We start from the raw sequence: 25,015 nt of genomic DNA on the forward strand, positions 1-25,015 counted from the left end.
AGTAAATATGTAATTGAGAAGAAAGGACATTCTTGTCAGAAAGGATTAGTTTTTGCATTGTTCAGTGCTGTGCCAGATACGCTGATGGACCCTCATTTGGTTGCCTTCCTGCTGTGGGCTGATCCAGGTCACCTGAAGTGTACCCTTTGACTTCTAAGGAGTCGTTGAAAAGTAAGGGGACACGCATTCAGCCCACACTTTGGATGCCTTCCTCTCCCTGTTGACTGGATGAAACTTGTCTGTCTCCAAAGGATAAACCAGTCTGTTGAAGTTTGCCGTCCCTTTCTTTCCTGGAGAGAGAAAGGGAGAAGGGGAAGCGGCGTGGGTGTGGTTGACTGGAATGAGTCACCTCAAAGGATTAAGCGGGCAGACTGCTCATATTTTGAGATTTAGTTGGATTTAGGTACAAACATGATTGAGGTTTAGGTAAACTGCATCCCACTCTGCAATAGAGGACACAGTTTTCACAGGGGCTGTGAGATTTTTTTGTTTCTAGATATATTTCCGGGGGGGGGGGGAGTGAACAGGAGGGCATAATTAAACAAAGCAAAAGCAAAAAGGAAGTACTTGTGGAAATCTACTTGACATTACATGCTTTGTCTCTATTGTTTGTTTTTAGTCTCATTTTCCTAAGAATCCAAAGTGTGTCTTGCCTTGTTTCTCCAGTCCTTCCTCATAAAAACTCCTTGAAACTTTTTGCTCAACTTCAACCACACCTGAAAGAGGGATAGAGCATTCAAAGCTATTAAGTACTTAAACTTTGATTAAAGCAGTTGCTGGGTATTGGAGATGCACAGAACCAATTTCCGCACTGTAGCAAAGGTTGCTCTAAAAACTCAAGGCTGATGGATCCTGCTCCGTGTGCCATGAACCCCTTGCTGGTTGGTTATGTATAAGTTTCCCTGTCAACGCGTAGCTGGGAACTAGCTGCAACACCTATTGCAACCAAAGTGGAAGAGGGACAAAGGGACACTTGAAGTACTCTGGTGGGGTGTAGTGAAGAACCGGATTATTGCCTTAGTAGTGGTTGGAGATAAGGGGCACGGGATGCACATTCATGGGAAACTGGGCTTTATTGCTCCTGCTCGGCTTTCTTTGCTGCTCTTCTAATTTTGCTGTACAACTTCTTTTCATTTTTTATTCTTCTTTTACATTTGTAAGTCTTGTGAATAAATAACTTAAATAACTGACCTGTTATATAAAGGTGAAAATAGCTAGTGCTCTTACGCTAGATGAACACGAATACACATTACTTTGTTGTATGAAGCTCTGTGTGATCCAAGTCTAGAAGAAAGCTGGGCTGTGTGTATAGATGTGAATGAAGAACTGTCTTGAAGGGAATGCTGACACTGGTTGACCAGAGAGGTGTTTGCCTTAATTTGGAAACCTGAGATTTTGTGTTCATTCAAAATCTGAACAGCTCAGAACTGTGCAGTCTTCTGCCCTTCAGAGGCTTCAAGAAGTATTTTGCCCAGGCTTCTTGTTCTCTAAAATTTAAGACATGACAAGTATATTTCCAGCTCTGTAATTGAGATAAAAGTCATAGTGAGTTTAAAGAAAAATAGGGGATTATTTATGTTATTAAAATTTTCTCATGGGGATTAATTAACTGAGATTTGGCAAGCTTTTTAGATTCTCATGTTCTTGTTATGCTCTTAAATTGGCTTTCCTAGTTGTTCATAGGAAGTGTAAAGAATTAATATAGCTGACGAAGCAAGTCTTTACTTACCCCAGATTTTGGTCATTATTTATTTCATTTTTTTATGAAGATCAGTACATGTGAGAAATACTGTAGCTGTTATCCATTCTCTCTCTTGTGGTGGCGTTTGGTTTTTGGGTTCTTTTCAGTTTGCTCTTGTTCAAAGATGTGGCACTACTGGTTGACAGATTCCACTTACGTGTGCACATATACATGTATAAGATACCACGTTCAGTGTATTTCTGTGTTTGTAGGGTTTGGGGTTTATTTTCTTAATTTCTTTTTAGCGGATATAGCTCAGAGATACAGGATAAGCAAATACCCAACTCTGAAACTCTTCCGGAATGGAATGATGATGAAGAGAGAATACAGGGGCCAGAGATCTGTGACAGCAATAGCAGATTATATCAGGCAGCAGAAGAGTAACCCTATTCGGGACGTCCAGGATTTGGAAGAAATTAGTTCTCTTGATGTAAGTCTTTCAATTTTATTCCTTCAAAAATTTTTTTTTAATGTTGAACTGGTGAAATATAATGTATCTGAAGTACATATTTACTTTTTTTTTCATTCAGAAATGTTGTGAGTGCTTTTTTTTAACCTGAGTGGAAAACTGGGTCATTTCCAGTATTACAAATTATTCCAATATAATCACTTTCAACTGCATTCATTTTGTTACAGTAACTCCACTACCAAATTACTTATTTTACTTTTAATCATTTGAAAAGAATCATATGTTATATTTGACAAGATACTTCTAATATTCCTCACTGGAAAAGTATTCACAAGGATGCTTCTGAATATTGAAAAGGCAGAAAAGAAATAAATTCTGCACAGTTATTGACTGTTGAATGAATGGCACCTCTCTAATATCCTTAGGGAGTAATGATAGTTTTTGATAATTTAAGGTAAGTTATAATTTAACCTTTGTTTTTTACAGCGCAGCAGAAGAAATATTGTTGGATACTTTGAGCAAAAGGACTCTGACAATTACAGAACCTTTGAAAGAGTAGCGAATATTTTGCATGATGATTGTGTATTCCTGTCTGCCTTTGGGTAAGTTTTAAAATCTGTTGATTGCATGACTTCATTATTGAAATTATGTTAATGAGTTGTATATAATTTAATTGAATGGACTTCTTTAATACTTTCAGTGTGGCATAACTGAAGAGACTAGACCTTAACAGATAAATACAGAGAGAAGGATAGGATAAGATTCCTCCTAGCCTTAATATTTGCTGTGAAATCCAGCTTTCATTTTTTGCCTCCTTTTTCTTTTTTTCACTCTTTGTCAGTATAGTTTAAATGTAACTGGGGAGGTTTTAGGGGAAATGCTAGACAGCTGTATCCCAAAGGGAGGGAGGAGGAACAAGTAGGGAAGAATTTGAAAACTCTTTAGCAAAAATTTTATCAGCTTTGCAGACTGAGTAACTCTTTTTTTTTTTTTTTTTTTTTTTTTTGCAACCTCTTAAAATTTTTTTCAATAAAATGTGACCATTTTTTGTAGGTTTTTTTTCCTTCTTTTTGTAGGTTGTTGTTTTTTTTTTTACTTCCTTTTTTCCTGTAAAGAATAGTTCAGTAGTTCCTCGTTCATTTCTGCTTGATGTCAGGGGAGGACCTTGTTCCAGAATGTCCAATTTCTGTGCCTGGGTCTGTTTCATGCGAGTTCTATGTCACTGCATGTGGTAACAGTTTAGAAAGGCAATTGCATTGATGAGCTACATAGTGTGAATCTAGAAGAAGAACCTACAGAAATTCAAATTTCTCCTTGTTATACAGATTTACAGCAATATTTTAAAAGATCTTCACTGGAAGAACAACAACAAATTGGGAGTGATTCCCTTTTTAAGTAACATAATAAAATGCAATTATAGATTCTTTCTGCAGTGTTTAATGTGCCAGCACCACCCAGTTTAAAGTGATTGGGCATTAATGTGAATGCAGTGGTTTGCAGTCTTGTAAATCTGTGGTCTGCAGGTCTGCCAGTCTTATCACCAAAGAGTGGCCATTATCTCAAATGTTTTCTGATGAGTGCATCCATGCTTGTTGTCAGAGCAACCAATCTGAGTTATTAGAATTTTAAATTATTTTTTGTCCCCTCGTATGACTTTTCATTCTTTTCAGGAATGCCTTTTAAAAAATCATTACTTTTAAGTAATGAAAACAATACTTTTAAGATTCTCTCTCCTGTTGAGTCTGTTCGTCTTTGGTTTGCTATTTGTAAACTTCGTATAATGAGAAATAGTCTCCCACTGCTCAGTGTTAGCATTTGGTTGTTGGATGCTATTCTTGAATTAATTACTATGGGGCTTCTTTATTTTTTCTTTTTGTTTTCTTTAGTTATAAGCAATAAGCAAACATAATGGAATGGATCAGAGTTTGATAATTTGTAACCTTCCCATGTAACTACAGATTGCACAGCAGGCTTGTCATTATTCTCTTCTCCAGGCTCCCGTCCCTTCCTAGCCTGAAGCTGTTAGTGTTTTAAAGTGCAGCCTTCCAGACAGCAACCTTGGGAACTAAATGTTTTCATCTCTGAGTGGCTGTGGCTCTCAAGCTTCCTAAAAAATTATATGTGAAAAGGCTTCCGAGGGAGATACTAGCTATGTAACAGTGTTTTCTATTCAGATTATATATAGCAAAATGTTTCATGGGGAGCTGGCACTGATGACTCGAACTCTTCTGACTGAGCATCCTAAAAGCCCCTGGGAGGGATTTCTGGTTTTGCTATGGACAGAGTTCAACAGTTATATGGTTTGGGAGGTATATGGTAACATGAGCTGTCATGTTCAAATGTCTAGTAAGCTAAAATAAACTCAAAACAATCAATTTGACAGGAAAAAATTACTTCGCTAACTTCTGTCAAGGCAGAAATGTACCCTGCTGTGCCAAAATTATTCTGGCTTTAGGTAGTTGTAATAGCTTATTTGTAAACTGTATTAATGGTACATAGTTGCAGATCATCTTGATGCTTAAAACTATTCTTAAATCAACTGATCCTTACTGTTCTGTAAGATCTCGGGTAACCACAGAGCAAGATTAATGAGAGAAGACTTGTAAGCAGAAGGAGATAGGAGGGATACTGATGAAGAGATATTAGAGGTAGATTTTAGAAGTAGAACGAGAGAGGGATACATCTGAAATGTTTGTAGACATGGAAGAGAATGGCATTGTGCCGTTGAGCCATAGCATAGGAAGCCAAATGCAGAAAACCAAAACAAACAGCCAAAAAATACTTTTACCTTAAAAGGCTATGATGAACTGTAGGTAACTCATGGAGGAGAGTGACTAATCTAGGAACTGTTTTAATTTTATGTTAGCAATCAAATACGGGGCGGCGGGGGGGGGGGGAGGGTCCAAGAGGTTCACCTTCTAGGTTACCGCTTCAAGAAGAGGCAAAATGCTAACTGAAGTGTTTCCATTTTGGTAGTTGTTTTAAAAAGGTGTATCTTCAGGCATTTGGGATTTTCATATCATGTCCCCACTTTGACTTATCTGAAACAAATTGGTCACAACTGGAGCTACTGAAGTGGCAGGAGACAGAAGAGGACCTTCTGGGTTCCACTGCAGGCGTACCCTAGAGCTTATATTTCATTATAGATTATTATCAGTTTACCAAGCAGTGATTGGGCGGGTGGCTTCTATGTCTCCACTTTCTTCTTATTCAGTGAAAGATTATCTGGCATAGAAGTGGTTTACCTCAGTGATGCTGGTCACAAAGAAGCCTAATTTCACATTCTGGGAGCAGTCATCATGTCTGGAATACAAAAATGCATTTTAAAATACACGTATCTAAACTGGTGCTAATACTGATAAGTGTGACATACTATGCAAGGTGCCTTTTGTATGTGATAAGAAAAGGATAATTGGATCAAATTAAATAAATGAAACGTAGGTACTTTGAGTTAAGTCTTACGATGTCTTTCTTTTTTTTTCCTTGGCCCTCTAAATTGTTCAGACCCCTGGAAGATTTACCTCACCTTGCAGTGAGATAAATTGAGACATTTTTACTTCTCTTTTTTTCCTCCCCCTTACATCTCAAATCAGTCTTCACCAATGCTTATATTGAGTCCCCAGAACAGATACTATAATTGGAGAAGCTGGAACACTTGCCTAATGTTTCCCAGGGCTGACATGCTTTCTTTTTAGCCTATGGTAAAAGGAAAAGAGATGGGTAGTTCATTTTACTCTTTTGTGGCATATGCAGCCAATCAGTTCTGTCTTGCCAGCATGAGTTATGTTGGAACAGCAAGGCATGGGAGAGAAAAGAGGAGGTCTCTTTTGCTGTCTGAAGGTGGTGAAAGGGTTTATTTTTGTTGAGAGCTTTCTTTCCTTGTTTTTTTCTATCTCCTATGTTGGATGCATACCTGTCCCCATTTGTTTGAATAAGAAGTGATAATCTGGGGGGAAGAAGCTAGCAGCTTTCAGGGTGCTCTGTTGTGGCTGGGATTGAGGAACCACAAAATATTCCAGAGGCAGGGGAGAAACTTAGTAAGGTGACATAGAAACCTGAATACCGAGGAGGAACTGCATGTGTTCTCCAGGTACACACATACTGGATCATCAGTGGTCAGAAACTGCATGCTGTGTCTTGTGCTCTCTAGATCTGTTTTGAGGGTAAAATGGACAGTGTGGGCTTATTTGCTATCCATTTTCTCATTGCCTGTGCCGGTAGAGCACCTCAAAGCCTTTCTTTATTAGGGTAGATAAGACATAAATTTCTAGTGTAAACAGTGGAACAGGAAGAGTAAATGTAAATGAGAATCCACCTTTCTCACCTTTCCTTCTGTAAGACTAGGGTTTTTTTTGTTGTTTTGTTGTTGTTTTTTTAAATTTACATGATTATATTAATTCATTAACATTTTTCTCTGATCGTCTCTTATCCAAAATTGTACCAGCATTCATCACTTGCACTTTGATGCCTTTAGCCCACACTTCCAATCTTAGGGATACATCTTGCTGACTCCCTTAATGCCCTCTCATCTAGCCAGGCCAAGTTTCTGTGGAGTCACTTTACAGTTTACTTTAAAGATCAAGGATTTTAATGCTCAAATTTTGAAGGAAAAAAAGAAGTAAAGAAAGGATAGCAAATTAAAATCTGATTTTTGGTATCTCAGTTATTTTATTTGTCTGTACCAAGACATGCTTACTGGTTGGTTTGTTGTAGGGCTATTTCAAAAGCAGAGAGATTTAGCGGAGACAATGTAATCTACAAGCCACCAGGGGTAAGTGTAACTATGTATTTTATTCTGCTTATTGTCATTATATGCGAATATGAACTAATGGAGACTATATTCAAATCATTCAGTATGTCACTGCATCTCAAATCTTAATTTTATTTCATCACTAAATAGTGTGAGAAATAGGGTCATAGGATCTAGTGTTTCTGAGTAAGTGAAAATGATCTTGGTCTCGTTTGTTGCCAATTAAGTGCACAAAACCTAAATCTGTCATTTTAAATGTCAATGTCCATAATTTATTTTTTTTTCTTAGAAACACGGTCAACTCATCATGTGTATAGATACTTTGTGTGCTGTAGAAGTCTTAAAAATCTGTGAAGTTCAACAGCTGGTGCACTTCATGTTTTTCAAAGCAAGTGACAATTACTAAGTATTTTTCTGACTGCCACTTGCTAAGACCTGTTCTCTTCATTTAAAAAAAAAAATCAAAACGGGAATAAGTAAAATTAACCCTATGTTAACAAACTCTCATAAACATAGTTTTACTTGAGGAAAAATTCAGTACAGAAGAAAATCTGCAAGAATCGCTTTTTAGAAACATAATTAATATCTGAAAATCTCTTTTCCCAAATTTAATGTATGAAAAGAGTTGCTTACAAAAGAGAAATAAACAAAAAAAGACCTCAGGGAGGAAGAAGTTTCAAACCATTTTCTGTGAAAATAGAATTTATTAGGTTACCTAATTTATATGGCATTTCTGAATTAAGGTGTGCTTAATCATGGCTACAGCTTGCGAAGTCATGGTTCATTTAATGTAATTACAATTTTGGTTAACATGAAAAGATGGCAGCACTGAATTCTGAGTTAAAACTACTAGCAAATAAAGGAAAACAATCATTTATTCGTATCTCTTTGGCAAAGCACATGTAAAATACCAGTTTCAAGTCCTGTAAGACATCGGGAGGGATTTTTGGTGAGTCTTTGTAACTATTAGCATGAAGAAGCTTAATATCTGCATTTAGTTTATATCTAAATAGGTTTTTTTAGGTATGGAGATACTATTTCTCAACCTGACCGAAGTCTAAATAGCCTTTATTTGAAGCATCCCTAATTTGGAAACAAAGTATCTTTTCAATTCTTTTTAAGTTGTCTTAAGAAGTGGAGTTGACTGCATAAATGATCATATTTTATATTTCTTTTCCTGTTGTACTTTTGTAACATAGTTAATAGAAATGTTGCATGCACAATGGTTGAACATTGGTATATGATTGGCTTTCAATATTTATATGGATATTTTTACTTTTATGTCAGGTAGGTGATCTTATTTGTAAGTAGCAATGTCATTTTTACTGTTTCTCAACTTGTATATTTTTCTTTTCAACAGGAAAATGCTCCAGATATGGTGTATTTAGGCTCGCTAACCAATTTTGATTTGATTTATGCATGGACACAAGACAAATGTGTACCACTAGTTCGAGAAATTACGTTTGAAAATGGGGAGGTAAGAATCTTTTCTACCATTCTACTTCTGGGGGTTCTCAAAACCAAAATGTTTTTTTCAAGGTCTTTAATCCATACCAAAGAACTTTCTGTATGCTTTGCTTTTGACAGAAAATAGCTGTCAAGTAATGTCTTTTCATTCTTTTGGAGCTTTTTGATTGGACTTGAAGTTCACTGGAGGCAGATTTGTGGTAGTTCCATACGATACCAAAGAGAGAGGTTATGATCATGCATATAGATCATGTAAGAAGTGTCCGTTGATTTGCGGAATGTGGATACTTGGATGCTAAGAATGTGTGTGTGTAAGAATGTGTGTGTCTGTATGTATGGGTGTGTAACACCTTGGGTAGGTTGTATTATTCATCTAAAGTAAGTACACATTTAAACAGATGCTATGACTAAATGTTGATTTAAGATCTAGACATAAATGTTATTTAAGTGCTTTTTGCATCTGATGTGACCTTGAAAAAAATGTTTCTAGTCAGGGTAGAAAATACTCATGTCAGCATGTCTATGACAGTTTGAAAGAGTAAAATAGTTGTGAACTATCCTTAAGTTATAATCAACTTTTAAAATTTAATATTAAAGTTAGTAGTAGAAAAATGTTAATGTATTAACAACTTCCAAAGCATTATCTAATAAATAAGCACATTAAACGGTGGCTGACCATCTATGGAACTGGCAATCTTCTGGGAATTGTAATAAAAACCATGTGGGTTTTTTTGTTTGTTTGTTTATTTTTGTCAGTCTGTGTTTAAGCACTGGTACCTTCTTAATCTTTTTAGCTTCAGGTGCTCCCCCTTGGGTTTCTATTTTTAACTGTAATTCGTAAGATGGAGTTTGGGGGCTTGCTTTTAAACATCTCTTTTCTTCTCATTCTCCTTATTTTCTTTCAGTGCTTTTCTGTTTTCTTTTGTAACTTACTTCTCTCTCATCTATTTCCAACTCTGCATTATAAATTTTTTTGTAAAATAACCAACGGGGGGGGGGGGGAATCTTTAGAAAATTGGCATAGGTTTGTAGTATCTCATGAGTATTTGTACATAGCCACGTCTGCTAGGAACTCTGGTGAGGTATGTAACAAAATGCAGTATGTTGTCCATACTGGACCAGAAACCAAAGAATCAGTCATATGATTCGTTCTCAGTTTACACGCTGAATTTTTTTTTTTTTTATCCTGAATCTGCAGTGTATGTAACACTGCTGTTCTGGGCATGCACAACATGTCAGGTTACATGACAAGAGGGAGGGATAGGGTGGGATAGACAAAATGGTTCAAATGCAACCTTCTAGTCAACCCCGCCAACTTTTATTGGAAAGTTCTGTTAAACAAATTTTAATTCTTCATTTGCAACTCAGAATGTAAAAGATGCCACATGTTAGCATGTTTAGAAGTGTGTGGTAGATTTTCAGTGTACTTTTCCCATGGTAAAATTGCATTCTGAGCCTTAGAAGCCAAGGTTCATCACTGTCAGCTTGTACTATATTGTGTCACGGTTTTTCTGGTTGTTCTCTCAACCCTTGATTCCTCTTTGCTTAGGCAGATATTTACAATTCCAATGTGACATTTTGCCTAGCAACATTTGTTTAAAAATTTCAGTGCTGCCAGTACCCAAACAAATTTAAACATGCCAAAATTGAGATACTTCTGCCTGCTGAAATCCTATGGTATTTAAATGGGCTCTTAATGCATACTGCACAATATTACAGGGTAAAAATATGAAGTGCTATGACTGTTAAGCTGTGTTTATGGTACTAGAATACCATATAAATAAGGTAAAGACAACAATTTCTACTACTGACTTCAAAGTCAATTTTTAAAATCAAAATTGGCCCCTGTAAACTGCTGGTAGATTTTTCCCTCATTTTCTTTCTTAATGTTTTCATTATCTGGTAAGTGTCATGGGCAGTCTAGCCAGGAAAGTGCCTGATCTGAGCAGAGTTCATCATTGTGACTTTAGACAATACACAGTAATTGAACTCTGAAGCAAGGTCTTCTGTTTGAGAAGACTGTCCATTTGAAAGGCAGTCCCTGTACTTGACAAGAAAAGGCGGTTGGGATCAGTCGTATCATTCAGAAGAAATCACTGTTTAACCTGTAATCAGTCTGTTTAGTTTTATGTTGTATGAATATAATGAACCATGTGGTCTAATGGTGGTGCTGAACTGTAAGTTTTTGAAAGGGTAAAAAGTTTCTCAAAGGCAGACAGAAAAAATGTGGGAAGCTCAGATCTAATGAAAAATCTTTTGATACTCAGTGCCAAATGAGACAGTAGCTTTTGAGGGAGCAGTCCAAGGCAAATGAAATAGCTATTCCACTTGCCACATCCTTATCAGTAAGACATACTGTGAAAGCTGGAATAGAAAAGCAAACGAAGGTACTTTATAGAAACAGGGCCAAAATTAGCAAGACTTTCAAGCTAGCTGTCCTAACAACCTGTTTGGAGGTGAATCGATCTTGTGAATACAACTCATCACGTGCAGATATTGAAACCAAGGTTGTCCTTTTAGCTGCTTGCAAACAAGAGGGGAGCTTAGAGCCGGAATACCAAACTCTCTTTGGGAGTTCTCCCTCTGGAAATGTACCTGCTGAAATGAGTGAGGAAACGGAGCCATAATCGTAGTGGTACGAAACAGACTTTTTCCCCATCCTCTAATAGGAGAGGAGACTGAGACCCAGCCAAATTCGTGTGTGTAAAAATAAGAATGACCAAATGTGATTAGTGGTTGGTTTAGGGATGGATTAGGAAGCTTGGATTTCATCAAGAGCACTGACGTTATGAGGATCTTTTCAAGCTGCTGTTAAAAGACCAAGCTTCAACTTAGCTGACAGACTTGGTTTAAGGGAGAATGACAGCCATATCATATACACTATGTAGCTGGCTGCCTACTTGTATGGAAAGTATTTCTTCCAACTTACTGCAGATTGAAAATATCTGAAGAAACTATTCTATTTGGTGGCAGAACCAACGAGTGCTATCTTTCTCAAAAAGCATAGATTTTATTCTGATACAGGCTAGAATCAAAGAAATAGCAGCACTTGCTTGTACACCAGTTGTGCAAATGAAGGATTGGCAAGACTGTAGGCATTTGTTACTGAAAAATGATTATTTCTTCAACTGGGCTCTAGCGAGTTGAGCTGATGTTCAAAGGTGCCTAAAAATCACTTTTGAAGCAAGAAAATACAAGTTGTTCGTGTTTTGTTTGGGTTTTGAGTAAAAGAAAAATCCTGAATAAATTATTCAAGGAGTTTCTATTTATCTGTCCCTGGACAGAGATCTTTAAAAGGCACTCGAGCTGCAAGAACGCATTTCTATGAGGAACTAAAGCTTCCCTGTCCAGCAAAGGTGGTTTTCATTTCTTCATCAATTTTAGTAATATACTAACCTTTGAATTTCATAATGGTGTTACACAGATGACCAGTCAGGACACACTTACTGGCAAAAGAGCAGAACTTGATCATAACTGATACAGCTATGTCATTAGCTTCTGCATTTTCTTTTTTCTTCTTCTTTTTTTTTTCTTTTAGGATGGAGTTGTTTACAGATATTCATTCATTGTGTTATGCTAAGAAAACACCAACTTATTATATGAGCCAAGCTAGGACCAGGTCTAGAATACACCCTCGGCTTTTCTTAGTGTTTAATACCATGCTGTTCAGGCCTTATTGCTGTTTCCATGAAGATGATGTGTTTTCTCAGAATTGGATTATTTCTTCTGAGCAAGTATTCCAGTGCAGGTGTATCTCTTCCTGAAATGTTGACAATGAAATACCTTCATCCTTTTTCTGCTGTGTATGATACAGAGAAAGGAAACATAGTTAACTGTATCACTCGGGTATCTTAGATGAAGAGTCAACAGTTAACATCTTTAGTCCTGTTCTTTCAACTGTTTTTAAAGTAGAGATCTCACTGAATTTTAAAATTGCTGGAATCACTTACTTGAGTGCCCTTAAGAAACGGAAGAATTGAGATTTGTCATTTGTTTTCTGTGCAGGAACTGACAGAAGAAGGCCTTCCTTTTCTCATACTTTTCCACATGAAAGATGACTTGGAGAGTTTAGAGAAGTTCCAACAGGAGGTTGCACGTCAGTTAATAAGTGAAAAAGGTTTGTAGTAACTCCTGCTACTTCTTGTTTTTACTGGTATAATTTTTTTCAGACAAGCTTAGTAGTGTGGAAGCAAAGACCAAACAGCATCCTAGCTTTAAAGCTCTTGCGACCGAAGGGCTTTATGTACTTTTGACAGTGAGGACCAACTCCTGTGGAAATGATTTAAATAGATACACAATTTATTAGTAAGTAACTGTTTCAGAAATCCTTGTTGTCTAAATGACTTCATGCAGTTTGAGAGGGCATTAAACAAAACTTCAGTTTGCGTTCTGGCCAAAAACACTTTAAGAAAATCCATTATTTTGGGGGTGTTAGTTGTTTAAATCTATTTTCAAGTTTTGCATGTTGTATCTATCTAATATCTCCACCTTTGTAATACTTATGAAAGTGTTTAGGGTTTCAAGGTAATAATAAAAAAATATTAACATGGATTTTTGTCTGCTCTCACAATTTTAAGGTACAATAAACTTCCTCCATGCTGACTGCGATAAATTCAGGCACCCACTCCTCCATATTCAGAAGACTCCAGCAGACTGCCCTGTTATTGCCATTGATAGCTTTAGGCACATGTATGTCTTTCCAGACTTCAGTGACTTGTCGTAAGTATTTTTCTTTGTGCATTTTAATTTGAGAAGAACAAAGTAAAAGACGTGCTCGTATTTTAATCAGTACTATGATAGGAAGATGAACAAATCTAGGATAGGTAAGGCTGCCTATGTGCGATTCAGTGTCAGAACCTTAAAGCAATATGAATTGGTGTGAAGCCATTGTTTAAATGGAGGTGCATTGCTTTATGCAAGAAGAGAATCTCACATTAAGTTTTTAGATGCCGTTCTTTTATTTCAAAGTTTTGCTATTTTCCATAGTGGTTAGTCATTTGGAGCCTGGCATGGTATTTTTAGTGGTGATCTAGGTATATCAATTAACTTTAAAAGGTTTAAAATACTACATGGAATGTGTAAGTGCTGTGTTATGCAATAATTACCATAAAATGCACCATGTAAGAATTCCCAGCCTGCTGGTTTGGTTTTTCCTGCTGTGCAATTCCAGTCTCCCTGCATTAGTCTAAACTCGGAAAGCTGGCGGAGAAATCCTTGTTGCATGGGTTTCTGAAATTTTCCACATGTAGCTTGGAAAATGGCTGATTATTGGCATGTTATCTGGATAAAATACGTGAGAGAGAAGTATCAGGGTGCTTAGGCGAAATGCCACTTTGATAATCCGCTTACATCAGTCTCTATCTCTTTATCTTGTACTGCCTTGGAAGCAGATGTTCTGTCTCCTGTAGTTCAGTTGAGGAGTTAAGATGTGTAAACGTTATCTTCAGGGACTTTCAGCATGAGACAAGCGTTCTGTCTTTGTCTTCAGGTTGTTTGTTAAAATTCCAGTTTCTACCTCAAAGGAGGTGCCTGCATATACACTGCTTCTGAAGTCCTGGTTAGATGCCTAGGCTTTGAGACTTGAACTTCTGCCCATTCATAATTTTTGCCCATTTGTACTTTTAAAAACTCAGGGTATTTCATTTTTGTTAAAGCCAAGGATTCAAAGCTCAGACTTAGCATGCAATGTGAACGTAACCCCATGTCTAATTCTGCCATTCTAGCAGGCATTTTTCTACCTGAAATGTTGACATTTGGAAGAAGGGTTCAAACCTAGCTTCTCCCCATAATTCTCCACAGGCTTATTCTTAAAATGTAGTCCCTGTTTGATGTATCCCAAATGGTGCTTTTCAAATATCTAAAGCTATGTATGTGGAAACACTGATAGTGACTACTTTTCTCCCTGTGTTCCTGTTTCTTTGGAAGATCATGTTGACCGCACATGCCAGGGCTTTAAAAAAAAATCGTGGGTTATTTGCATTTCAAAATCACTCTTTTTATTGTCACTTTTGAAATAGCCCTAAAATAAATTAATATCTCTCATAGGGGAATAGAGATGTTTAGTTTAGACTTTCCTGTTATGTTTCTTACATGTTCTGTTTCTGTGAAACACTATCAGAATAATAAAAGCTACTTGGTTGTTTGTATACCAGTTGTTACATACAAATGAAGAAGAGAGTGAGTGATGTCAGGATTGTAGACAGTTGCTTAATGATAAATAATTATTCAACCTTACTCTAGGAGATTGAGCTGATACTTAGAAATACATAACAAACAGTTTGGAAACAAGGAGAGCTTGGAGCTCCTGGGGTGATACTCTTTTGTGTGTGTGTGTGTGTGTGTGTGTGTGGTTTGGATTTTTGTTTTGGTTTTGTTGGTTGGTTTGTTGTTGTTGGGTTTTTTTATAATACATAAAATCTTAATTCTGAGACTTTCATCTACCTGCAAGGACTTCTGCCACTTTAGTACATTTTCTGGACTCTTACAAACTGGCCCCAGACTGTCTCTTGTAATCTCAGTGCTGCCACCAACCAGTAGGGTTTGGATATGGTACTTCCAGAACTGGCCCACTAAAATTTCCTCTCTCTTTAGGGAGTTGTCTTTTTTTGAGAATAGCCACTTCATAGGCAAATGAGACCACCACCCAATATTTTGTCCTCATGCTTTCGCCACCTGGCCCTATTCATCCTGCTGTTCCAGGTTGGAAACGATTGCAGGGAGTGTTCAACAGATCAGTTGTAGTTTCTCAGCAAGAACTGGTCCAGTTACAAGAGGCTGTAGGCACCAAATGCCCTTGCTGCATTAGGAGGGGTTGGAGGGGAATGTCTCCAGCAGTGTGCCTGACCTAGAAAAGGGCAGGAGCCCAAGGTAAAGCAGGGGATTCTGCTCTCCCTACAACTGGGCTAGAATGAACCCCCTTCCCTCCATCAGCACCAATTCCTGATCTTAACTGGGAAGGGAAGAAACCCCTCAAAGTACCACAGCAATACTGATTAGAGACGTTGCTGTAGTGATGGCCTCTGACTCTTATTGTATTACGTTTTATCCACAGAGTTTTCTGGTGATCTGAAATATTGCTAATAGCCTGTCTAACCACACTTTGTCCCTCTTTCCTAAATGTAGTCATTGGTCTGATGAAAGGCTCCCTGCAAAACCTGTCTCCATTCATACTTTACCTTTTGATTGCATGCATAGTGCTCACGTTATAGTTTTTTATCTCATCTTTAATATTTTTATTAGATCAATTCTTCATTTTAAGCTTTTTAGTCTATTTGACATTTCACAAGTAAAATTGGATGCTGTAGTTTAGCACGTTTGCTGTGGGTGACAGTAGATGATCTCAGATTAGATTTACATTGATATCCTCTTAGTGCTTATCGCTAGTGTATATGCAGTTGCTCAGGCACTAGAGAGCCTTTCAAAGATGTTTTGTCAATACCGCTACCCAACTGTCATTTGTATCTGTAAACTGTGCATTTGGAACCCGCTGTTCCCTCTTACATTATGGTTAGTGGGGAGCTGAAGTGAGTATACAATGAAGTTATCGGCTAGTACAACTCTGTGGGAGTTATTGAAAAGATGAAGTACTTGCTGTGTTCTCAGGAGACAGTGGAAAGAAAAAGAAGCTGGTAGGATACTTTAACAAACCATTTGGCTTCCTGTCCTCTATTAATCACCTAGAAGTGGACATAGTGTGCTAGATAAACAGAAGTTGGCTACTCTAAACAGTGCACTTTAAATCTTCTGTGTTTGGACTTAACTTGTAGTAAACATGTGGGTGTTTCTGTTGGATTTGTTCCAGAGTTCCAGGTAAACTGAAGCAATTTGTACTAGACTTGCATTCTGGAAAATTGCATAGAGAGTTTCATCACGGCCCTGATCCAACTGATGTAGCACCTGGTCAGGTAAGGTTACAACAAATACATTTAACTTGGCCATTTAATAAAGACCTTTTTTTACTCCTTGTCAGAGCTGTACTTTCTAATATGTGTGTACTTTTAACTTCAGTCTCCCGAAAAAGAAATCTGTTTATAGAAGCATAATGTTGCCACTTTGGCTTGGCTCTTCCTTTAAATTCCTTTGGGTAAAGGCAGGGAGAGCATTAGGGGGAAGTATGGTACCTGTTTGCCTTGAATAAGGGAAGAGTATAAGAATATATATTTTCTCCACTGAAACAGAAGATCTTGGGTTAGATGACTGTTCTGAGCTCATAGAGCTAGTCTTACGTTCTCATGTGATTTCAGTGCAAAAACTGATGATACATTATAGATGCATTATTTCCCACACGACACACTGAGAGGGTGCTTCTAAAGGGAAACACCAGTTGATTGTTTTATATATTTACGCATAGTCACCAATCTAAGCAGGAGGCAGATTATTAGAGCATCAACAAAAGACTGATAAGTGGTAATAGGGTTTATAATTTTTATTAATGCAGTTAACAAGCAGCATTAATAGTGGTCACAGGCTGCATTTGTCAGTTTGGACTCCTCACTTTCCTGCTCAAAGGTTGTCATGCTGCGTAATTACATGCCTGGAAGTTACTCCTGGGATCTCTTCAGGAACACAACTACTAGATCCTTCTCCAGACAAAGGAGCACCTCAGTGTTTAGTTTAATACAAGAGGCAGAAAAGAAAGGACATTACCAGCCTTGATTCCCTCTACTCAGCCCAGTCTTCTGTGTCTTGATCAGCCTTGTATCTTCTTGACAACACCACTCGGCTCATATGCTTGGTGTCATGCTGAAAAGTGTGAATGTAACAGCCTGTCAGGCAACCTTTTTTACACACCTCTTAAGTTATACGTTGCATTGTCTAGGGCTCAAAGAGCCATATGGGTTCCAGAGGAGACCTGGTGCCCTTGTGTTGGGGTGCCTTGGGCCATCCCAGAACCCGTGGGTAAGGGACAGAAACGATTTATGGCTACAGGCTCATTTTCCTGGTCATCTGTGGGATGTGGCAAGGGCGGCAGTGTGCTAAGCTGTGCAGCCTCCTGTTGCCCTGCTCAAAGTTAAAAGATTTAAAAGCGTGAAAGCTCTGGAGGGCTTGCCTTGGGCCAGGAGAATGACTGCTTTTGAATGTTGTCATGACTGGCAGTGAAAACAGGCGGGCTGAATTGTCTCAGCAGTAATTCATTTAACTGGTAACTCCCTGTGTTTCTCAGGAATTCATTGAGCAACCAGACTGCAAGTCAACAGGAGGAGATGCAGAAAACAGGGCTAGAGACTGAGGCATAAGTCAGGCAGTCGGTCAACTCAAACCAAGACAGGCGTGCGTGAGGAAGAGACGCTCTTGAGGCAATTGCAATGTAGAGGAGGCCTGGCCAGGGAGGGAGGAAGGCTGCCGAGCCCCTGGATCCTGCTGCCTATCTGGGCACGGGCTCGTTGCCTAGAACTGCAGGCTTGCTCTTGTCTCCGTTCTTCCTTGAAAAAAACACACCAAACCTGGGATGTTTCCCTTCTCATGTCCGTATGGCATCCTGCCAGCTTGTGAAGATGCGTACGCACGTGCGAGGGAAATACTGGCCTTAACTAAACTGGAGGCTGCTGTCCTAAGTCATGTATGTCCCTTGAATTGCATGTTTGTTTGGGTGGTTTTTTTTTTTTTAGTTTCCATAGAAAATGAATTCTAAAATATTTTTGCAGCAATGACACTTTTGCCCTGGTGTATCTCAAAAAACAGCACACAAACTAGAATATCTTCAAAGCAAATGGTAGACAGACTCAAATATACAGTGGGGTGCATTTGCAATACTTCTAAGTCACTTGTACAGAAACTTGTGTGATGGCTGTTACCTTTGAGATGTGCCAACAGAAGGAATATCCCTGACTGATGGTATTTAATTAATGAATGTATGTGTGCATGTGTATCCCACCTATTTGGGACTTACAATGTGCCTTCCAAAAAAAACCCCAAACCTCAATTTGTGAGAATGCTGGAGATTCGTGCACTCTCATAATTAATGTTAGAAGTTCATTTAATGGAAGTGTGATTGATTATTAAAATGAGTCTAACAAACAATTTACTGTTTGTTCTGTTTTTCAGCCAATTCAGGATTTAGCAAGCAGCCCACCAGAGAGCTCATTCCAGAAACTGGCACCCAGTGAACATAGGTACACCTTATTGAGGGAAAAAGATGAACTTTAAAACTTGAAATAATCTTGCAAGCCTTTCAGACAGCAGCATTGACTTGTGTGGTGGAAATAGTAAACCTATATTTTCATAATTCTATGTGTATTTTTATTTTGAATAAACTGAAAAATAATTTTTTTTCTCCCCAGGCTTGTAAATACATTTGTTTGGTGGGTCATTCTGTACAGCATCTTTCAAACAGTATGTTCCTAATGCTATAGTAAAATATCAGAGACCCATCCAGACTCTTGATCTAACTCTGTTCTGTAAAACTTTTATAATCCAAATGAAGGTATCCTTGCCAGAGACATGCTGTTAACTTGCACTATCCCATTAAATAGGACTTTTGGGTTGTTTTCTGTGTAACCTTGGTAGTATGTGCTTTTTCTTCTTCATGTGAACAGCTATCCTGGTAATCTATTTCTTTGTCACATTTTTCTCCAACTTAAGAGGGTCTTCTATTCTGGATACTTGGGAGGGGAATAAATTAAAGTTTTACAGAATCTCGTGTGGTGCTTTACTGGGTGCAAATGTCTAAGCAATTAAACAATTCTGACTATTAAAATACCAAGCAAGTAAAGGAAAAGTTTCATGATAATGGCTGTACTTTGAATGAAAGGACTGTATTGACCTGCTCTGGTTTCCTGGAATTAAGATTGTTATATTACACACATGGTTGTGTTAAAAGAACATGAATGTTGGAAACCCTTCAAAGTAGGAGAGGGGTAGGGGTGGACTGCCATCTTAGTTGTGTCAGTCTTAATTTAACTTCTGTATTAGTCTTTTTTTTCTCTTTTTTTTTTCTTTTGGTCCCTGCCTTCCTCGCAGACATTTACCTTCCGAACAACCACTGCAAATTTTCTGTTACTCTTTTTGTCTGGCTTGTGCCTTATTTATTGCATATTCTTTGAATTCTGCTCTGAAGAAGGAATTACTACTTTCCTTGTGGGCTTTTCTGTTGTGCGTAATACCAGAATATGGGCTTTTCTCCAATGAATCTTCAAGCTGCTTGGTGAGATAAACATATAGAAACTGTTAAGATGGAAAAATATGTTAATTTGGGGTGTATTGCTGGAGATGAATTACTGTTGGATTTGTTTAATATGCTTGCTGCAAAGAATCCAGTCCATGACTTGGGTCCCCAAGGCTTAGTGTCCTTAGCAGCAAGCTTGTTCTTTGGATAGGTGGACTACTGGGTTCACATTTACTTCAGTGAGTGCCCCAGCTTCCGCAGCTCACAGCTCAGGATTCCTTTTGCCTCTCAGCTAGAGGCCACCTACTTGGTTATTGGCAGAAGACTGACATGGTCCTGTGCAGCTGTGGCAAACACTGATCTCAAGAGAGCCTGCTGAATCAAGCCCCTGCAGCAACAGGCACATGAGCTGCCTAGGGTGTGATTCTGAGCAGAGGGTTGCTAGTACCAACCACCACCATGCTACAGCTAACTGAGCAGATGCAGAATTGGTAGCTAAAAGCGTATTACAAGATTTTGTTTACAGGCATGCTTTTTTGTCAGTTTTGTGAATCTGCATTTTGGAGTGCACGCTAAGTGCTGGAAAGCCAGGTCTTCTCCTGTCCCATTCACCATCTCATGCCAAATCAAGCATTTTTGGCAGCTGAGTCATACCACCTTCCAGCTGGAATCTAAAGATGTGAGCAGGGTCTGGTTTTAAGTCTGCCACTTGTTATCTGCAGGTGGTGCTACAGAACTTCTGGAGTTGTTCAGGCACCTGAAATTTTACTCAATTCCAGCATGGTGCCTACAGGTACTCATCTTAGTCCTCTGAGGTTCCTATTTTTCCTTAGGATCTTAATTATAAATGCTGTTTGGTGGAAGACATCTAAACCTCTTTCTGGAGAAAGATGCTACCTCATCATACACTCAACAGTCTAGTGGCTGGTGCTTTCAGCTAGAAAGTGAGAGAGAGAAACCCCCTCTGCCACTCCTTAATCCAAGTTTCTTTTCTGAGTAAGGACTTCTTCCCAGAGCTTTGGCATCCTAGTGCTATGTAGGCAATTAGATGTAAAAGTTTTATCAGTCATCACAGTTACTCACTCAAGTCATTTCATTGTGTATTCATTGGAGTTGGACTTGATTCTCCTGGGTTCTTGATGACCATTGACCTGGCTGTGTACCAACTTTCATTCAAGTGATTTTTCTGTTTGCAAGCAGAAGGTTGAACAGCTGCAGTCTAGGTATGCTTGCCTCACGTGATGTTGAGTATCACTTGAGCTTTTAAGTATCTGATGATACAGAGAATTCGTCTAGAGAGAGCAAGCGCTGGACAAAATGGGACATGTGTTTCAAACTGAGCCCTTCAACTCTGATCATCTACATCAATGGTTGTAACCATTCAACCTTCAACACTTCCTGAGGCTTTCATGGGAAGTTGTCAAACAATATTAGCGTTATGCCTGTGTGGAACAAAACCATTCCAAACTCTCTCTTTAATTGAACTTAAGGAGTCCATTTCTGAGCTAGCATATGTGTACAAGTTACTAGATGCATGCAACACTTCAAGAACTTGTGTTAATTTCAGTCAATGTAAATATTTCAATAGCTGAAGCATGTGTAACTCAATACAGGATTCTTAAATCTTGGTTATGCAGTTATTTCAATAATATAAAATTTTTGAGGGATTAATCTTTTAGATGCTGGAAGGAAATAAACCCCAATGTTCTCAATAAATGCTACAACCAGTCTCATAGGCAAAAGCTTTTATTTGGTCTGAAAGACTTATCCGTTTCTTGCATTCCTTCTGTCTAACATGCCTAGCATTTTAAATGCTAGTTCGGTTACTCAGATGCCCATGTTTCTTCACGTATGTAAATAACCCACCTATTTTAAAAAATCATAGCTTAAATAATAGTCTCCTAAGTCTAGTGTATACACAATGTTTTGAAATTGCTTCCTTAAAGATGCAAGGAAGAAGAATAGGTTTTGTGCTAGACATTTCATAAAATGAGTGCAGACCAAGCTGTATTTGTATAAACCGTAGCAGGAATTCAGTTTTATGAATTTAGATTGTCCTGGCATTAGTCCAGCTTGGGGGGACAGGGTGGAGTCCACGATGTGTCTGATGTGGCTGCTGTCATTTAAATGCACAAGGTTTCAAAGCATACAGCAGGAAAGCAGACATGGCTTTTTAAAATCATACAAAGAATCAACCACAGTTTCTGATTAAGAAGACTTTGTTTTTCTTAGTTTCTTCCTTTAAATGTAGAAATTACAAATCAAAGGAATGAACAGCCTTAGTATGAAGTTGTTACAAGCTCATTAAACGTGTTTACGTCCAAAGTAGATGCATTTAAAGAAAAGTGCTTTTTGCTTGACACGAGCAAATGAGCTGAATTACTTGGGTCATGTTTTCCACTCCAGCTGATTTTACAGATGTAGGCACTGTGGCTTTAACGCATACAGTTTTGACAATGTTTGCGATTACTTCTGAAAGCTATTCTTGCACACGTTGCTTCCCTGAGCCTCAGACCTACTTAAAATAGACACAATGCAATTTCAATCATATTTTAAAAGTAATAAGGAAGAACTGTTCAGAAAAAGATATTTGTGCTGTAACTAACAGTTGCTTACAGTGTCTCTAGGCACAAAAACCTATCATCTGTCATTAGTAGACAGTTATTTCCAAAGATGACATCAAAGTACTGGTTACTAAAAGGGAGCTCTTTCTACAGTATGCTCCTTATACAGTGTTCCCTGCTAGGGAGCCTTATCACTAAACACTGACTTCAGTGTTCACCTAATAAAACTGGACTCAAGCAGAGCTCAGGATGAATTGAACAATCTAAAAACTTTAAAAAGCAGCTTCCCAACGTCAATTTCTGTTCCCCCAAACAGCAGCAGCAATAGTGTGGGAATTGTCCTGGAGGGATGGAGGTAGGACCATGTGCTGAATAGTAGATTATGTGACAACAGTACGATTATGTGGCAATAAAAACACATTAATGCTTCTGTATTTAACAATGGAAGTTTCAGAAGCAAAAGGTTGCTTAAGCAGCAAAATAAGGATGGCAAGAATAACAGGCATCCACTATAAAAGGCTAGCAAAAGCACTAGCAGCACCTCACCCTGTACAGGCTCTACAGCATATCCCAAAATCTTGAGAAGGCTGAGAAGCCACTCTGCAGTGTGGGTGGAAGGAGATGTTTGGGAACTGAACAGTATGCAAGAGGTGTGCAGCTGACCCAAACAAGCATGGTTTACTTACTGTAAACAGTATCAAGTTGACATTTTCAAAATACTCCCTTCATCTGGGGATGTCAGCTGCCACTGGCACCATTTAAAGAGCCTCACTGCTTCACCATCCTTTGACCTGGTGCCTAATGCCACCCTTGAGGGTGTGGGCCTGGCTGTGGCACCGCTTCCAGGGAAGCGATTTAGCTCTCCCACCAGAGCACTGTTGGTGACAGGAGATGAGAAGCAAGGGCAACATCTAGCAGTAAGCACTGCTGAGTAAACTGAGGCTTCAGGCTCAGAATGCCAGAGCTTGGCACTTCATCCTGTACGGTGTTCTCAGGACAAGCCAAGGAGTTGAACAGCCATGGAAAATTAATTATTCTCCAGTAGCAGTCCTGCTGGGTTGCTGCTTAGATTGTTTAATTCTTAACTACACTTTGAACAAGATGAGGGATTAACAATTTTTTTTTTTTTTAAAAAGTACCTGAAAAAGAGGAAAAGCTGTTTATAAGGCTGATCTGATTTGGCTCATGGAGGCAGATGTGGGATATACATAAGGTTTTTTTCCACATTGCTCACCCAGCATTTTCATCTTTTCTTATGGCAGCTAACACTTCCCTGCGTGTTATTGAACAGGCATAGTCAGTCATACCCTGGGGGTATACACAGGAGGAGTTTGGGATTCCAGATAAATGAAAGTAAACTTAAAGTACTATGACCATGAAAGATAGATGGAACTTATTTCCTTTTCTTTGGAGCTCTATAATAAAAGCTCCAGCTTTTGGGTGGCACCCATGGGAAAGCACTAGTGTTTTCCAACTATCTCTGTATTGTCTGCAAGACACATGTGCAAATTTGGCATGAAGCACCCATCACCCATCATTACAGCTGTGCACATAGCTCACCTAAGGATTTTATAATTAAAAGTTATCCATATAATTGTCAATGATGTCACCACATCTGAAAAGAGAAATACTGTTTAACCTCTCCCAAGTAGCAGTACTGCTGTCAAAATTCACATAACTCAGCCTTGTATTTAAAGCATAAGGCTGCAAGTCTGTCATTAGCGCGCCTACTACACTTTTGTTCCTAGTCATAATGATTCTAATACTTCAGCTGGATTTTTTGGCACTTTGGCGAGAAAGCTCTGGACAGCTGGAAGAGACCTGCTCAATCATTTTTTTTTTTCTTCTTTGTATCAATTTTCCACCTGTGAAACCCAAAATCCCACCACCAAGTGCAGCTGCAATTCCTGCCACTTTGAAGCCTGCAAGGAGACCAATAGGACCCCCCACCACTCCACCAATGACTGCACCTGCCACAGGCAGAGCTGCCAGCTTGTATTTTGCAGCCTGTAAAGAAGGGAAAAAAAAAAAAAAAAAAAAGAGTTAGAATACTTGCCTGTGGTGATGGGCATTTTCCCCTCATTGCTCTTGGGATTGCTCAGTGATAAATAAACTTTACAAATTAGTATTTAAAAAAGGTGATCTACTATCCAACTTGTGTGACAGAACGTACTAAAACCAGTTCAAAATTGAGCTACCTCATGTATGCAGTTGTGAACCAGGTCCTTTTAAGCGGTTCTGCCAGATTATGTACACTGGTTATTACCTGGTCTCCATCATTAAATCAAATTGAGAAAATGCTCAGACTTTTCAGTAACATGCCTGAATTTGTGGCTTATTAGCAACTATCACCGACATCTACATAGAATGGGACTGAAATTGCATGTTATCAGTCTGTTGTTTTACGCTTATTTGATTCTTGTGAGCCAATTGTTGAATGCACTTGTCTTTGCAGGTAAACTAAAGTACCATCAGAATAGCATAAAAAAAAGGCAAAAAAAAATATTGTATTTCCTAGTAGCCTGGATGTGATAGAGAATTACGAGACAGATTGATTATTTTTTTTCCCCTGCTACCTGTGGGTCATTTCTTCCTTATTTCCTTAATTGCTGGCTCCCTCAGCATTAAAGACGGCAGATCAATTGGGTTAATACAGAGGATTGCTGGGAGGCAGAGTACCATTGATTCACCAGCAGGAGCAGATCCCTACCTTCCCCAAGTTTTTGGTTCCCTCTTCAACATTCACAGCAGCACTGTTGACATGGTCTTCAATCCTGTCAATCTTCTCCTGCTGAGACTAGATGCAAAGGAATTATGAGTGAGGTAGCCTGCTGGGAAGCAGCAGTGAGCCAATACACACCATTTTAACGCCTGTAATCAGGGCCCCACAGCTGCTTTCATCTGCTACACACTGCAGCCGTGCAGCCTTAATGGTGGTTCATTAATAGCATCTGATAAACTGTGCCAAAACTACAAACTT

General features: G+C 38.6%; 2 protein-coding genes across 3 annotated transcripts in view; one reads left to right on the plus strand and one right to left on the minus strand.

Annotated features, from left to right (window-relative positions):
* ERP44 (endoplasmic reticulum protein 44) overlaps window positions 1-19,001 on the plus strand; it is a 54,570-nt gene extending 35,569 nt beyond the window's left edge. Inside the window, exons 5-12 of the mRNA XM_069778814.1 lie at window positions 1,987-2,171; window positions 2,637-2,752; window positions 6,864-6,921; window positions 8,261-8,377; window positions 12,373-12,484; window positions 12,945-13,086; window positions 16,169-16,271; window positions 18,412-19,001. Of these exons, the coding sequence (XP_069634915.1) occupies window positions 1,987-2,171; window positions 2,637-2,752; window positions 6,864-6,921; window positions 8,261-8,377; window positions 12,373-12,484; window positions 12,945-13,086; window positions 16,169-16,271; window positions 18,412-18,513 (935 nt within the window). The 3' untranslated portion in view covers window positions 18,514-19,001. The remainder of the gene's footprint in view (window positions 1-1,986; window positions 2,172-2,636; window positions 2,753-6,863; window positions 6,922-8,260; window positions 8,378-12,372; window positions 12,485-12,944; window positions 13,087-16,168; window positions 16,272-18,411) is intronic.
* Window positions 19,002-21,201: 2,200 nt separating this feature from the next.
* Window positions 21,202-25,015, minus strand: part of STX17 (syntaxin 17) — a 36,879-nt gene continuing 33,065 nt past the window's right edge. For both annotated transcript variants that reach the window (XM_069778815.1, XM_009917641.2), the window contains 2 exons: window positions 24,746-24,832; window positions 21,202-24,042 (listed from right to left, as the gene is read on the minus strand). In XM_069778815.1, the coding sequence (XP_069634916.1) occupies window positions 23,803-24,042; window positions 24,746-24,832 (327 nt within the window). In that variant the 3' untranslated portion in view covers window positions 21,202-23,802. The remainder of the gene's footprint in view (window positions 24,043-24,745; window positions 24,833-25,015) is intronic.

Source organism: Haliaeetus albicilla, chromosome 3 (assembly GCF_947461875.1).
Source record: "Haliaeetus albicilla chromosome 3, bHalAlb1.1, whole genome shotgun sequence".
NCBI classification, from domain to species: domain Eukaryota; kingdom Metazoa; phylum Chordata; class Aves; order Accipitriformes; family Accipitridae; genus Haliaeetus; species Haliaeetus albicilla.